Source organism: Peromyscus eremicus, chromosome 3 (genome assembly GCF_949786415.1).
Source record: "Peromyscus eremicus chromosome 3, PerEre_H2_v1, whole genome shotgun sequence".
NCBI lineage: Eukaryota > Metazoa > Chordata > Mammalia > Rodentia > Cricetidae > Peromyscus > Peromyscus eremicus.
Genome location: NC_081418.1, coordinates 98067615 through 98082573, shown reverse-complemented (window position 1 = coordinate 98082573; position 14959 = coordinate 98067615). Strand labels below are relative to the sequence as shown.

General features: G+C 49.8%; 1 protein-coding gene across 1 annotated transcript in view; it reads left to right on the top strand.

The window, feature by feature from the left end:
- Positions 1 to 14959, top strand: part of Efcc1 (EF-hand and coiled-coil domain containing 1) — a 31157-nt gene continuing 16198 nt past the window's right edge. The window contains 2 exon segments of the mRNA XM_059256768.1: positions 1 to 651; positions 1633 to 1895. Coding sequence (XP_059112751.1) covers positions 1 to 651; positions 1633 to 1895 — 914 coding nt within the window.

Below are 14959 nucleotides of genomic sequence, written 5' to 3'. Positions count from 1 at the left end.
ATGGAGGGCGCGGCGGGCGACCCGTACCGGCGACCCGCGCGGCGCACGCAGTGGCTGCTAAGCGCCTTGGCTCACCACTACGGGCTAGACCGCGGCGTGGAGAACGAGATCGTAGTGCTGGCTACCGGTCTGGACCAGTATCTGCAGGAAGTCTTCCATCATCTGGACTGCCGGGGTGCGGGTCGCCTGCCGCGCGCCGACTTCCGCGCGCTCTGCGCCGTACTGGGTCTGAACGCCGACGGGGAGGCGACCACCGAGGACGCAAACCCCTTGGAGGAGGCCGCTAAGAACCCTGCTGCTGAAACAGTCGCTGGCAGGGACGCGGACGTCAGGGAAGAGGCGCGCCTGGCTCTGCGCGCAGAGCCTCCTGAACTCACTTTCCGCCAGTTCCACGCACGCCTCTGCGGCTACTTCAGGACCCGAGCGGGGCCCCGGCTGCCCCGAGGAGCTCTCAGCGAGCACATCGAGACGCAGATCCGCCTCCGCCGTCCGCGTCGCCGCCGCCGCCGGCCTGGCTCACCGAGCCTGCAGGGCGGCGCCGAAGGAGAGCGTGTGGCACATCTAGAAGAGGAAAACAGCAGCCTACGCGAGCTGGTGGAGGACCTCCGTGCCGCGCTGCAGAGCAGTGACGCGCGTTGCCTGGCCCTGCAGGTGCGCGGGACGCCGCGGGTGGAGACAGGGGCACCCCACCTCTATCCGCTTCATTTCAACTTGCACCCAAATTTACCATTCCTTAAAACTCCAGCTTCACACTCCTGTCCCTTCTAACCCAAGAAGGAGCCTGTCTAGGCCGTCACGGGTCAGCAAGCATTCTTCTTCTGAGAGGTTTAGGGAAAACAGAGAAGAGGACCTCCCTTCCCCAAGTCAGCGAAACCTGTGGAATCCCTCAGCGCCAGGCCTCGGCCATAAGTGAGAAAGATTGAGGGCCAGGTCCACTCTGAGTTACTGAGATGGAGCCATTGAGCGGAACTGCAGACTTAGCCTGGCCTTGGGGTCAGTCAACCAAACTTGAGGCAGGTGGCCGGCCAAGGGAGAAAAAGGCCTTATGGGAAGAGAACCTAAAAAAAAAACTGGCGTTACATTGGTGGCTGCTGCCCCCTGGCAGGGTGGCCTCCATGATTCGTATGTGTGGCATGGAAGCGTTAGACTCTCGAAGTGCGCAGAGTCATGTGTGGGGTGCCTGAGAATGGCTAAAAGGGTCTGTCCATCTTTCACGCTCAAGTGTCTACTGGGCACACTGCGCCAGCTTCCTCTATGGAACACTGCAGTAAACAAGATAGACCACCCCCATTTCCAAGGATGCACCTAGTGCACAGATCTCAGGAAGAGCAGAAACACCAGTTTGGTGTTTAAGCTATGCCATGAGTCCAGAAAATTAGGAGCTGTGTACATTGGATGAAGGAGTTAGGCCAAGAAGTCACGACTTTCGAGAATTACTGTCACCATACAAAAAACGGACTGTGGATTTCCTGTCTCAACCTTTTTTGGGGGGTGGGGGGTGGGGAAGGGTAAGTATTGCACACATGTGCATTACTTGCTCGTGCCCCCTGCTCAGTGATCGAGCTTTGTGGTGTAAGGGGAGGTCCAGGTAGGCTCCTGCAGGGGTCACTCACTCTTGCTTCCCGCGGGCAGGTAGGCCTCTGGAAGAGCCAGTCGGACATCCCGGAAGCCGCAGCGCACAAGCTGCAGCGAGCACAGGGAGCGCTGGCGGAGGCAGAGGCTCGCGCCCGGCGGCTGCAGCGCGGACAGGTGGAGGTGCGGCTGCGCACGGAGGAGGCCCGGCAGGCGGTGAGGAGCAGCCTGCACCGAGTGCGGGAGTTGGAGGCGCTGGCGCGGTGCGTTCCCCGCTTGCAGCGCCAGGTGCAGCGACTGGAGGCGGAGCTTAGACGTTACAGGTGAGCGGAGCAGCAACTGGCACGGGACAGATGGGAGGGTCCTGTTCTCTAAACCTAGATGTGCCACCCCGCTGTGCACTCTAGTGTTCATCTCTGTCTTCAGGCATTCACGGTAGGTTCTTCCGTTTCTTAAGTCATTGTGGACTCCATTACCACCCACACTGATCCATTCCTCTATCCGTCCATCCGTTCACCCTCCTGTTCACCCCTGAAATCCTTTTACTCAGTTACTCATGGATTGCAATCAATGATACTGATTCTTAGCTCTTCAATTTGATCCTGATTGTTATTGACTGCACACTGTGTATGGGCCCTGAGCAAAGCATTTCATGGGCTTTCTTCAGTTAATCCTTTGGACAGCCCAGTTATGATCCAGTTCTTCAGATGAGGAAACAGGTTTAGAGTGACCTTTTGTGCTAGCTGGACCAGGGCAGGAAGCTAGACTCCGGACCAAGGCACTGATTCTGGCAAGGCTGCTAACAGATGTGTAACTCTGGCAAGTTACCAGCTTTCCTCCAGTCTGTTGCTCTCCGGTGGAGCAGACTGGAGTCTTTGCAGAGCAGAACAGCTGTGAGACTCTGCCTGGCTGTGCTGGGTGCTTGTTTTTCTCACATGGCAAAGCAGGTCTGCCTCCCTGACCTGCACAGCTGCTGAGAACTTTTCTGGGGCCATTGTTTACCTGGTGATGGATGTGACTGTGAGCAGGACAGATGGAAATCCCTGTCAGGGAGCATGAGACCTCCACAGGAACAGATGTGAGGCGGCAGGTGGGACAGATGCTAGAGCTGGGGGCAGGTGGGTTCCTGCTGCGAGCTTAGCCTGTCCTCTGCCCTAGAAGTGGGAGCTAAAAGCTGAGAAAATGGGAACAATATGGGCAAAGCCCTCAGGGCCACCATAGCATATTCCAGAAACTAAACAGAAGTCAGCATAACTGGAGAAATCCAGCTGGAGAAGCCAGGAAAAGCCAGGCATCTGGAGCCTGGAAGGCAGCATAACCTTTATCTTCTCCTTAGAGAACATGAAACCATGGAAACGTTTCAAGCCAGGATGGCCCAAGCAGATTGCACTTCAGAAAGAAAACGACAAACAAAAACAAACCAAAATAAAATAAAAGCTACCCCGTTTCAGCTGTGACAGGGCAGAGAGGAGGGACAAGGAAAAGGAGACAGCCCAGAGGAGCCAGTGAGGACAGTTGTCCCCCCAAGAGAGGGTGATCTGAGCCAGGTCGGGGGAGGACAGCCCCAGGGGTGGCTTTGAACTTATGCCCTCAGAGGAGAGACCTCATCCTTGACTTCTGAGGCTCTCACAGCTGGGAGAGGCTGACCCTGACCAGCCCCTTGCAGCTCCAAATGTTTGGATAGTTGTTTCCTGTTTATGTAGCTGATGGGCTACAGATCAGAGGTGGTTGACATACGGTCCATGTTTATGAGGAGAAACAAATGGTCTCCTTCATTCTGCCTTAAAGTCACAATTGCTCATTTACACATTCAGACAGCTACAACATTGGAGGGAGCTTTACAGTAGAGAAGGGAGATTCCTACCAATCGCTGTGCTCCATCCTCGGAACTACTGTACAAGGTGGCCTGGCTGTCTCAATCCTCATTTCACAGACTGTGGAAAGGAAAGGGAGGCTGTACGAAGTTAAACATATGGGGTTGGGGATTTAGCTCAGTGGTAGAGCTCTTGCCTAGGAAGCCCAAGGCCCTGGGTTCAGTCCTCAGCTTTGGGAAAAAAAAAAGAGGTTAAACATGAGGTTATGCAGCCAGAAAGGAAGGAAGGGCCGCCTGCCCCACAGCCAGTGCGCTCCTTTCTACTCCACATGTTCGCTGTCGCTGCTGTTTCATGGATCACAAGATGGCTACCGTGCCTACAGGTCCTGTATTTACCATTCAGGCACAAGAGCAGCCAACACTGGAAGAAGAAGATGCTCTCCCAGGGAGCCTGTGCCTTTGTGTTCTCCTTTGGAGTGTGAACCTGGATCTCACTGGCCAGAACTGTGTCATTTTCTGCTGCCATCCACAGTGGTGTCTGATGGTACTGGTGTGCCCCCAAATCCCATCAGAGTTCTATTCCTAAGGAAGAGGAAATAGACACCTAGTGTCTAGAGGAATAAAGCTGGAGAGAATAGGAAAGGCCAGACAACCTAGAGCCTGGAAGGAAAAAAACAAGAACCAGAGGGTGAAGGTCACAGGATGACTAGGTAAATGAGTGGCTCAGGAGGTAGACCTCTGCTCATCTTGTAGCCAAAGCTAGCAGGCTGTGGACTGGCCTATGCGAAGGTTTTCAGTCTCTGAAGAAAGGGAAGAGAAAGAGGCAGAATAGCCACAGACACTAAGCATCGCCAGGCACCTTTCCCACATCAGTGCATGGGTGCTCAAATCCAACCTGAAGATCATTCTTATTGTATCACAGATGAGAAAGCTAGGTCAGAGAAATATGTGCTAGCCAGACCCAGTAAGTAACAGGCAGGATTGAAATCCCACCTTCACAGCCCAGTGCTACTCAACTTGCTTGGCTCTGGTAAGATGCACAGTCCTCTTGGGTTTCTCCACGCTCTCATCCTCCACCAAACATCCACAGGATGTTTTACAAGCTAGGAGGGTGTGGTAGTCAGGCTCTGTGTGGAAAGGTTTATCTAGGATCAGGGTTTCAGATATTTCTGTCATAGTCCTTGGGTCCACTGATTCTGGGTGACAACAAAATATAGCCAAAGCCTCTCACCTCATGATCTCCAAGAAGCAGAAAGAAAGGAGTTTAAAAGAACCAGGGTCAGCTCCAGCTCACAGGAACGTGCTCCAGTGCCCTATTTCCTCCAGTCAGACCCCATCACATCCCTTTCACCACCTCTCAATAACGCCACCATATTATGAATCCATCAAGAGGTTGAGCGTAGTGATGATGTCAGAGCTCTCAAGATCCCATCCTCTCCCCAAGGCCCATCATCTAGCAACTGAGACCCCAACACGTGAGCCTGGGAAACACGTCTTATCCAAACCACAATGGGAATACTGTGAGCGATCCACCCCCTCTGCTTCTGCATTGTCAGACATTCAGATGTCCCTGGGGGTTAAACTGCAGCCAGGAAAGACAAATGGGAGGAAGGGACCACACTCCAAGCAGAAGCCACCCCTGCCCTCCCAGGGGACATCGTACTAACATGTTCCAAATGATCTGAAGATATGTCTTGGGGACAGCATGAAGCCATTTGGAATGATCTGACTTCCTGTTCTAGTCTTCAAAGAACCTTCCACTCTGATGCTAATTAAGGATGTCCTAGAGTTGGAACCTTGTTGACTCAGGGTCTGATGGCTTTATTGAAACCACAGATCAAGAACCCAGTTGAACCAGAGCCCAGATCGTTCCCAGCTGTAATTGAAACTCTGCCACCTCTCTCCAGTGACAGCCCAATTTCCTATCTCCACTACTTTCATTTAGTGAATGTTTTCAAACCAAGCTTCCTTTTTCCATCCTGCTCTGCCTTGTATTATAGGTTCCATCCAATCCTCTCTAATTTTTAGACATAGTAGGTCTTCTGTTAAACAAGGCTTCTATATGCCATATTCAATCAGTGGAGGATCAATAACAGCCAGAAAAGGCCATGCCTCTGCCAAACATAGTTCTGTAGAGTCACTGTTTCTGTACATCATAGTGTTAGAGCCGTGCACACAGCATTAACGTCATGCTAAGGGTTAAAAGCTCTGGAGAGATGATTTAAAGTATGTGCTGTGTGAAGGTTCTGTGAAAATACAGTGCCAAAGGTTGAGCAGCCATGGATTTTGGTGTCCATGGAGATCCAGGAGTCATACTTCTGCAGACTCTGAGTGACCACACTAAGTCTTTGGATTGCTGTAGTGTCCAAGTTTCCACAGGTGTTTTACGTCTACGGTCTCTGTTGTGATGATGCATTCCTGGCATGCTGTGTGATTTTTTTCCTATAAGTTTATGGCAAAGGTGCAGCCCTTGAGAGTCCCAGAGAGAAGCAGAGTTTTGGGAGTTCTCGCCCCTGTCTTCACAACAGCCTGAAGAACCAAGATGGAATCCTAATCACTTTAAATTAGTTTCTTAGAATTGAGTTTCCCATTTTACTCTTGGGAGAGATTGAGTCTCATACCTCTGGATCAAACTCCTAGGCCTGGGAGTGGAAATGTTATCATTTTATTAGCACCATTGTGCTAATAAATAACATTGGAAATGTTAGCATTTTATTAGCACCATTGCCTGCTCCTCAGTTGAACTAGAGGCCTCTTCTTACTTCTGACTTTCCTTTGTTCTTTTTCATGTTAAGTTTTATCCGTGATATCTGTTTGTTTGTAGATGGAAGGGAACTTTCCAAAATGTTTCAGACCACCACCTTGCCCACCAACCTAAAAAAATGTAACAAATACTTTACACAATTGGAGACATTCATTTATTGATTAAACCATACTTTATAAGCATGCTCCATGGACCAAGACCTGTATTGTCTTATTTAGGGTTTTATTGCTGTGAAGAGACACCATGACCACAGTAACTCTTATAAAGAAAACCATTCAATTGGGCCTTGCTTACAGTTCAGAGGTTTCATCCATTATCATCATGGTGGGAAGCATGACAGCACACAGGCAGACACGGGACTGGAAAGGTAGCTAAAAGTTCTACATCTAGATTGGCAGGCAGTAGGAAGAGAAAGTGACACTGGACCTGGCTTGAGCTTCTGAAACCCCAAAGTTTACTTCTAGAGACACACTTACTCCAACAAGGCCACACCTATTAACTGTGCCACTCCCTGTGAACCTATGAGGGCCATTTTCATTCACACTACCACATGTGCCAAATCCCTCAAGGATACAGAAATGGAATATGAACACTCACCACACTCAGATGGTCTCCTAGCCCCAAGAAGCAGGTCCTGGTCACACATATTGGAATATAAGTGTCATGTGCAAAGGGCCACAAAGCTGCCACTGGTGCCTTCAGACTTGTAAGATCCCAAGTCAGACAAAAGTCCCCAAGTATAAAAAGGTCTTAGGTCTCCTTGGGGTATAGAAGTGCCCAAGGACACACTTGGCCCAGTTCCCACCTGCTGAGACCAGCAGTCCTCCCAAGGGGATCGCCGTATAGCTCCAGTCCCCAAGGCTGGCCCCTCTCCCACCCTGCCTCATGTGAACCGAGGTCTTAGCTTCTTTCTCCAGTCACACAAGGCAGGCCACCTGGGCCCAGCAAAGGGTTTTGCCTCCAAGACTAAAGTGATATGGTGAGGAAGAGAGAGATTCATTGCAGTAAGAAACAGTTACAGAAGGAACATTTGTACGCCCATTCATAAAATATCATTCAACCTTGCCTGATCAAATGCTTTACTGAGGCCTCTCCCAACTTAGACACAACTATGCCTACCCACCTCACTCCTGTTTTCTCTCTCTTTCTGTTCATTACTCTTTTTCAGAGGTTCAGTCCATTATCATCATGGCAGGGAGCATGGCAGCGTGCAGGCAGACATGGTGCTGGCTACATCTTGATCAGAAGTTAACAAAAAGTAGTCTCTAACACTGGGAGTCGCTTGAGCAAAGCTCACCTCCCACAGTGACACACTTCCTCCAACAAGGCCACACCTCCTAATAGCGCCACTCCCTTTGGGGGCCATTTTCTTTCAAACCACCACCATCTCACAGCACAAATCTCCATTCTCATGGTAGGAGCAGCCTACCTGGGACTTCTCAAGGCTCTGGATAGTGAAGCCCAGGAAGGACCTAGTCAGACATAATCCAGGCTTGTCCCATGTCAGGTTTCCTGTCTACAAATGCACTGAGGGTAGTTGGGAGGACTCTGTCCCCCAATGACCTATGTTGCTCAGACACCTCAGTGCTTGCTAGGCAGGGTCCACGGATACATCATCATTCCCAGCATCCCTTTCCCCTAACTGTTCCCTCCAAGGAAACAGCAGGCTCAGTGTTCTGTGTCAGGACCAACCCAGGCCTGACACACAGCCAGATGGCACACACAGCTGAGTGGTGACAGGGACAGGTGGATGAGTGCTAGCCTCAGAAACGCCTCTGAAGCTTGAGCACAGGCTGTCCAGAGTGGCCTGGAGGCCTGAAGGCTAGCACTACCTCCAGGAAGGGTTATTCTGGCCCTGGGTGGAAAATCTCTGGTGCGTTGGTAGCCTTACCATCTCGAGACCTCCCCTGTCCTGCAGCCAGCCTTCAGAACACCTGGCTAGGAACTCCGAGCCAGCAAAGACTACAGAACTCCCTTCTCCTCCTACCACTGAGTGGGGCCCGGGGGCTGGCGTGGCCTCTGTGCCTTTGTTTGTCAGGAGGATGAAAAGGCCAGGAAGGGAGGGAGACAGAGGATAGCTCAGTCTGCAGACCACCGTGAAAGGCGCACAAAGATGAGGCCATTCAAGGGTTACCTCCTTTCTTCTCGCCCCACTGCAGCAGCCCTGCCTGACCTGGAGGCCACAGCCAACCAGTCAGAAGGACAGAGAAAAGGACAAAGCGGGCCGGGGCATCTGCCCTATTGTCCTTTGAGGCCATGTGGGTGGCTGCTGGTAGGAACAGGCCCTTCTTTCAGAGACAATGGAACAAGCCCAAAGCAGAGACAAGCTGGGGAGAGGCCCAGGCTCAGAGGCCTGAATACCCCAAATTCAAACCCCAGCTTTTTCTGTGTGCTGCGCAGGACCCAGAGGGGTTTTCCCCTCTGTGAGCCCAAGTTCCTCCTCCATTAAGTGAGGGAAACTTCTGTTCCTCCATTTTTGGTGTACATACTGTGTGAGAAGAGGCAGGGCTGAGCTGTGGAGTGTGACCCTCAGCAAGTCTCTCTAAGAGCCTCCCTTTCCTTACCTGTAAAATGAGATAATGAGAACAACACTAACAGCCACTTCTGAGTCAATAAACTGGATGACAGACCACCCTAAAACTTCATCTTACCTCTTTGCCTGTATCCAGGCCTTGTCTCCAGCAGCCACGATTTAGTGTGGCTGCCAAGTGGCTCTTTCTCTGAGGTAATGCTGACCTCCAGGTTGCATATCACCTGGGTCTTTCCGTCTGGACCAGGGAGACCCACGGCGGAACACAGGGCTGACTTGATATGCAGACCTGACTGATATGCATGAGGACAGGCCATACAAGGTGGCGAGGGGAGTGGGCAGAAAGCCCCGGATGCTGCCTGTGGCTGCCTGTGGCTCTCTCGGTTCTGCCTGTTTGCCTTCTGCCCATCTTAGCCCAGCACTGTCTCCAGGTGGCTGTCCTGGTTTCTACCCTGTGCCCAGCTCTCTCCCAGTCACTGATCACACACTCAGGGCCAAAGTGGCCTTCTGTGCACACAAGAGAGCTGGACAGCCTCTGCAGCCTATTTGTCATGGCATTCATAGCTCCAAGTGATGCGACCTCTAGCTTTAGCTCTGCCACGGCCCACTGCATCATGTCCATCAACCCACTCATCCCTTGAGTCTACCACACCCCTCCACAGCCCTTAGATCGATCTCCCATGGCCATCACAGGTCTCTGCCAGATACCCCACCCCACTAAAGCAGTTCCCTGCTGTCTCTACAGTCTGTCCTTCCCATCATCCCTTTGTTCTGTGACAACTTCCTCAAGTCTGTCTCCCTGGGGCCAGCTAAGCCATGAGGTCGGGTCCATTCTTGCTAAGGACAGGGCTGCCCCACAATATGCTGTAGAAGATCAGAGGACAGTATCAGCAGTGGGCTGACAAGCTGGGGGGGGGCATAGGCCCCCACAGAACCAGAGACTGGGCATCTGCCCAGCAGAGATGCCCAGAAGACCCCAGGGCCACTCCACATGCTGCCTTCTTCGTGGCTTACTTTCCACTTCTCCCCGGCAGCAGCTCTGGCTCCTCTTCCTGCTGTTGTTCTCTTGGTTTCATACGCTGGTCTCTACGTCCGGGAGGCTCCTCAGCTCAGGAAATACCTCACAGCAAAGGAAGCCACTGTGTAGAACCCCCAGGACCTCCAGGGAAGGCAGTCTGGCATAGAGATGCCTGCCATCTGAGGAGCCTGTCAGCCTTATAGCTTTATGAAATTGCCAAGGTACAGAGTGGCTCAAAAGACTAGAGGCTAAGAAACACCCCTGTGTCACTGGCCATCTGTACCAGAAAAGGCCAAAACCAAAAGTGAGATGGTCTCCGTGCCTCGCCTTGGCTTTGGTACAGCACAGTAATGTGTCCCTTGATTCCGGGTAGAGGTTGCTGGGGTCGCTGTGGGGCCAGCTGCAGATGTTTCAGGAAAGTCTTTACTTGCTTTCGGACAGAAGGCGTGATGCTGAGCCCAGAAGACCACAGAAGCAAGGTTGAGGCTTCGGGATGACAGGGGCTCTGCCTATGGATGTGGCCACCTGTGTCTATGAACTCCAGGCTGCCTTTGCCCCTCCATATCAGTAGGCCTCAGCCTTGACTGGCAGGTCCCCATACTCCCAAGACCACCTCCTGGAGAGAAAACCTTGCTGGAGCTTGCTACAGACGTGGTATACATAAATGACAGATTGCTAATGGTGGCCTGCCCTCTCCAGCTGGGGTCTGGTTCTGTGGGGCTGAGGTGGGTGAAGGCGGCATGGACACAGGACAGGAGCCAGCATTTCTGAGTACCTGCTGTGCATGAGGCAATGTGCCAGAGTTCTTGTCTACACAACCTCATTTCACCCCGTCCCCCCAGTAGTGCTGTAAGTGGTTTAGTAATGATAATACTTCCAACTGCAAGTCACACAAATCCAACTCACAGTGGCTTAAATAATAACATTTGTGCCCTCAGATATAAAGTCCAGGCCAAGTGGTTCTGACAACTAAGAAATGTTTTCAGAAACATGCTCCCCCGTCTTTCTTAATGCATTAACCATCCTGCCTGTGGGGTGACCACAGGGTTCCAGTGACTGGATAGTTTATCTTAGGGCCTCAGGCATCACTGGACAGATTTTAGCCCGGGATAAAGGTGAGGACAAGGTTGTCGGGTGATTGAACACATCCTGCTCTGACAAGCTTGGCAGAAATCATCACTTAACTCATGAAGACAGAACCCTGCCCCATGCTAGCTTGGGACAATCTACTAAGAATTATCTTTCGTTTGTAATAATTTAAAGAAATCTTAAAAGGGATAGTTCATGAAAATTTCATGAAATTCTAAGTGAGAAGATTGTCTAAGGTTTTCTTAGAATACGGCTGTGTTTGTCGTCCAAGCATCTCTATGGCTGCTTTTGTGCTTCAAAGACCATGTATGGTTAAAAGCCTGAAATATTTTCAAGAAGAGTTTGTCCATTCCTGAATTAAATGCTGGTATCTGGCAGAGTACTTGCCCAGTGTGTGCAGGTCCTGGGATGCACACATACATGAGTACATACATGAGAGTACCCTCATGACTAATGTGCTGCCTTGGTGCCATCAGATCTGCCATTTGGGCACCTTGTGTGTCCTGAGTAGAAAACTTGGATGGGGTGGGAAGCAGCTTTCTGCCTCTTTTCCCAGTCCCCTTCCTCCTGTGATGTCAGTGGTCACTAGTCACCCCCCTACACCCTCAGTTTCATTGTCCATGAATTCAGTCACCATTGGCCATTCACAATCTGAAAATGGAAAAACGCCAGGAATAAGTAGTGCATGAACTTCACATTGCACACTGTTCTGGGAAGCGTGATAAAATCCCATGCCATCTTGCTGTCATCCCTTTGCATATCCATGCTGCATGGGCCACCTACCCACTAGTCACTCCACAGCCACCTTCATTAGTTGATGTTGGGTAGTTTTATGTCAACTTAACACAAGCTAGAGTCATCCGGGAAGAGGAACTCTCAGTTTGAGAAAATGTGCCCACCAGATATCTGTATGGCATTTTCTTGACTAATGATTGATGTGGGAGGGTCCAGCTCTCTATGGGTGGTGCCACCCCTGGGCAGGTGGTCCTGGGTTGTAGAAGAAAGCAGATTGAGCAAGCCAGGGAAAACAAGCCAGTAAGCACTATTCCTCCATGGCCCCTGCTTCAGTGCCTGCCCTGATTTCCCTCAGTGATGTAGTGTGACCTGAGACTTGTAAGACAAAATAAGTCCTTTCATCCCCAGCTTGCTTTTGGTCGTGCTCTTATCACAGCATAGAAAACTAAGACAGGACTTATTTAACTGATGTAGTAACTATTCCAGTGTGGTGAAATCATTGCTCTTGACCTCTTATTGTACCTGGTTTATACTATACCTTCTCACAGGTCTGCAGTGAAGGAAAATGCACAGTGAGCTCAGAGCCTCAGCAACTGCAGGTATCTATGCATCATGATGAGGAATCCCCCTCAAATAAAGGGTTCTGCCTTTCCATTGTGTGTGTTTCTATAAAGTATGTGTTTTCTGCTTGCATGGATGGTACTGTGTACTCTTATGCTTCCTCCCCCTCCTCTTCTTCTTCCTCCTCCTCCTCCTCTTCCTGTGCTCTTCAACTGCTCAGTGCTGGGTTTCAGATCATGTTGCCTGGTCCTCAGCACACAGTCCTCCACCCATCCCAGAGGTAGCCACCCCCTCCCCTTAGAAGACATTAAGTGAGCATCATCCTATATGCCCCGGGATGCCTTGTATGATGACACCCAAGAGAATCTGTTGGGTCATGGGTGGGGAGAATACCCATGCCCCTTAACCAAGAAACCCAGGGTAGTCCACAGTGTGCTGTGATGTGATCAAGTTCTTTTGCCTTGCAATTTTTGCTTTCGAAATGAGCTGTCCACCCCTGGGTCACAAACTCATTCGCTGTGTGTTGTTCTGCTTGCTTTTCCTTCACACGGAGATCTTGAGTCCCCCCTTTGAAGGGTGTGAACAGGGGTCATTCCAGTTTTCTCTACATGCCAAGGGGTGTTGTCTTCAATTACATTTGACTTGGAAACCCAATCGGGCTTTTCATCAGTTCCTCCTACTGGTTTCACCATCAGTCAAATAATTCCTCCCAAAATCTGGAGCTTTCTTAGTTTGTTTTCTGTTGTCATAACAAAATACCCAAGGCTGGGTAGTTTGTAGAGAACAGAGGTTTATTTGGCTTGGGAAACCCCAGAGTATGATGTCAGCATCTGGCCAGACCCTCACACTGTAGCAAAGGTGATGCAGGACATCACATGGTAAGCTCAGTGACACTGACTATTCTAACAAAATCACTAATACCCTCATGGGGACTCCCCTACATGATATCATCTGATCCTAACCTCCTCCCAAAGGTCCTGCCTCTGAATACCATCAGCATCTTGATTTGGGGATTAAGTTCTCAACGCACATTCAAGCCACAGCAGGGATGGTGTGGAGAATCTCAATTGTATATTTTGTGTTTATATGAACAACAGAGTCCAATTCTGGGCTCAGATCATTGGCAGAAAAACAGGCTTTTTACCACATTAGCATAGCAGTGAACTGAGGTAGTATTTCACAAGTGAGAATTACATTTCTGGGGAAAATGACTATAAACTAGTCACTTACCTCTTAGCCTTTGTTTAGATCCATGTCCAGGACTGGACTGTGCTGGCTTGGCATGAGCTAGAAGATTCCCCTCCTTCTCTCTGTGCTCTCAAAAATGGTGCCAGAGCCATGTATGGCTGCTGAGCACTTGGAATGTCAGTGGTGTGGTTCAGTGGCTATAAAAAAATGGATTTGTAGCTTTGTTTAATTTTAATTATTCTAAATTAAAATAGCCACACCTCTGACTAGTGGCTGCCATATTGGACAGTGTAGATCAGATTTAAACTGTGAAGCCAAGAGAAGGAAACAAAATGAAAGATGGAGATGACCTGGTAAACAGGAAGGAAGCTGTGAGCAAGCATGAGAGTTGGCATCTTCTAAGTGTCAACTGTGTGTCAAGTTCATATAGCCCCTGCTCAGCCTCATCAGCTGGAGTGGCCTCCTTCCTCTGAAAAGACAGCAAGCAAGCCTCAGAACTGACCCACAGTAGAGCAGCTACAAGTCAAAACCACCACCATAAGGGACCCCAGAGGGAAAGGCAGGATAGTGACAGGCCATGTGCAGACAGTGACCTTTGATGGCACTCTCCTAGGGCACAGACATAGTCTTATGACTGACCAGCAACCTCCTTGTGCCTGTCTACAAGGTATCAACATGAAATAGGCTGGCCAGGAAGACACAAGGCCAAGATTGGGGAGCAATCAGGAACAAGGAGAGGTTGTCTCCTCAAGGACACTTTGGAATCTTGTGGGAGAATGACTAGAGACAGGGCTTCTCACATCTGGGGTCCTGCCAGGAAACTGAGCCCCTGAATCCTAATCCTACAAAGCTTCTGCATGGCCAGCTGGACATTGGTGTGTGAAACACTTCCACAGCAATGATCTAAGATCAGAATTGAACTCTGCGTGATGTGTGAACAATTTTCTGCACAGCTATAATATGCAAAGAATTTTCCAAGAACACAAGGCTATGTGAGTTGAGGCATTATACTTTGTTTTGTTTGGAATTCCACAAGAGCTGTTCATTATTTCCCAACCACATCACAGATGGTGGAAGCTGTGTCCTTACTGCTGAGGGACACTGTATCTTCTAACACTTATGTCTTCATGAGTCTGTGTGTCTACTTGCCTATCTTCCTATCTGAACGCATTTTCTTAGCCTGTGTTTCAAAATGTCAGATATATGAAGGATGCCAACAACACACAAATAAACATTACCCTGACCCTTTCCAGTTCAGACTCACCCATTATGTGTAGTGTCCGAAAGTGTCTGAAAACTTCATTATATCTGCGTATTTCATACTGAATTGTAATATAAAATTCTTTTTTCCCCATTTAAGTTACTGTTACAGTATCATGACATTAATCTTTCAAAATAAAAAGTGGACTATTTATTTGGCTTAGTTTGAGAAAGCAGAGAAATGCTCTACAATGTCTGAATTAGTCAACTTTCTGTCATGATAACAAAGTACCTAAGAAACAGGCCACAAGTAGAGCATGGGTTCTCATACATGAGGCCCTCTGTCCAATCCCAAACACAGAAGATGGGAGAGGGGGTACTTGGCTTATGACTATGATTATCAATGTTCATGGTTGGTCAGCTGTGCTGTTTGGGGGCTGTGGTGAAAAACTTACCTTTTAGCCTTTGTTTAGATCCACATCCATGACT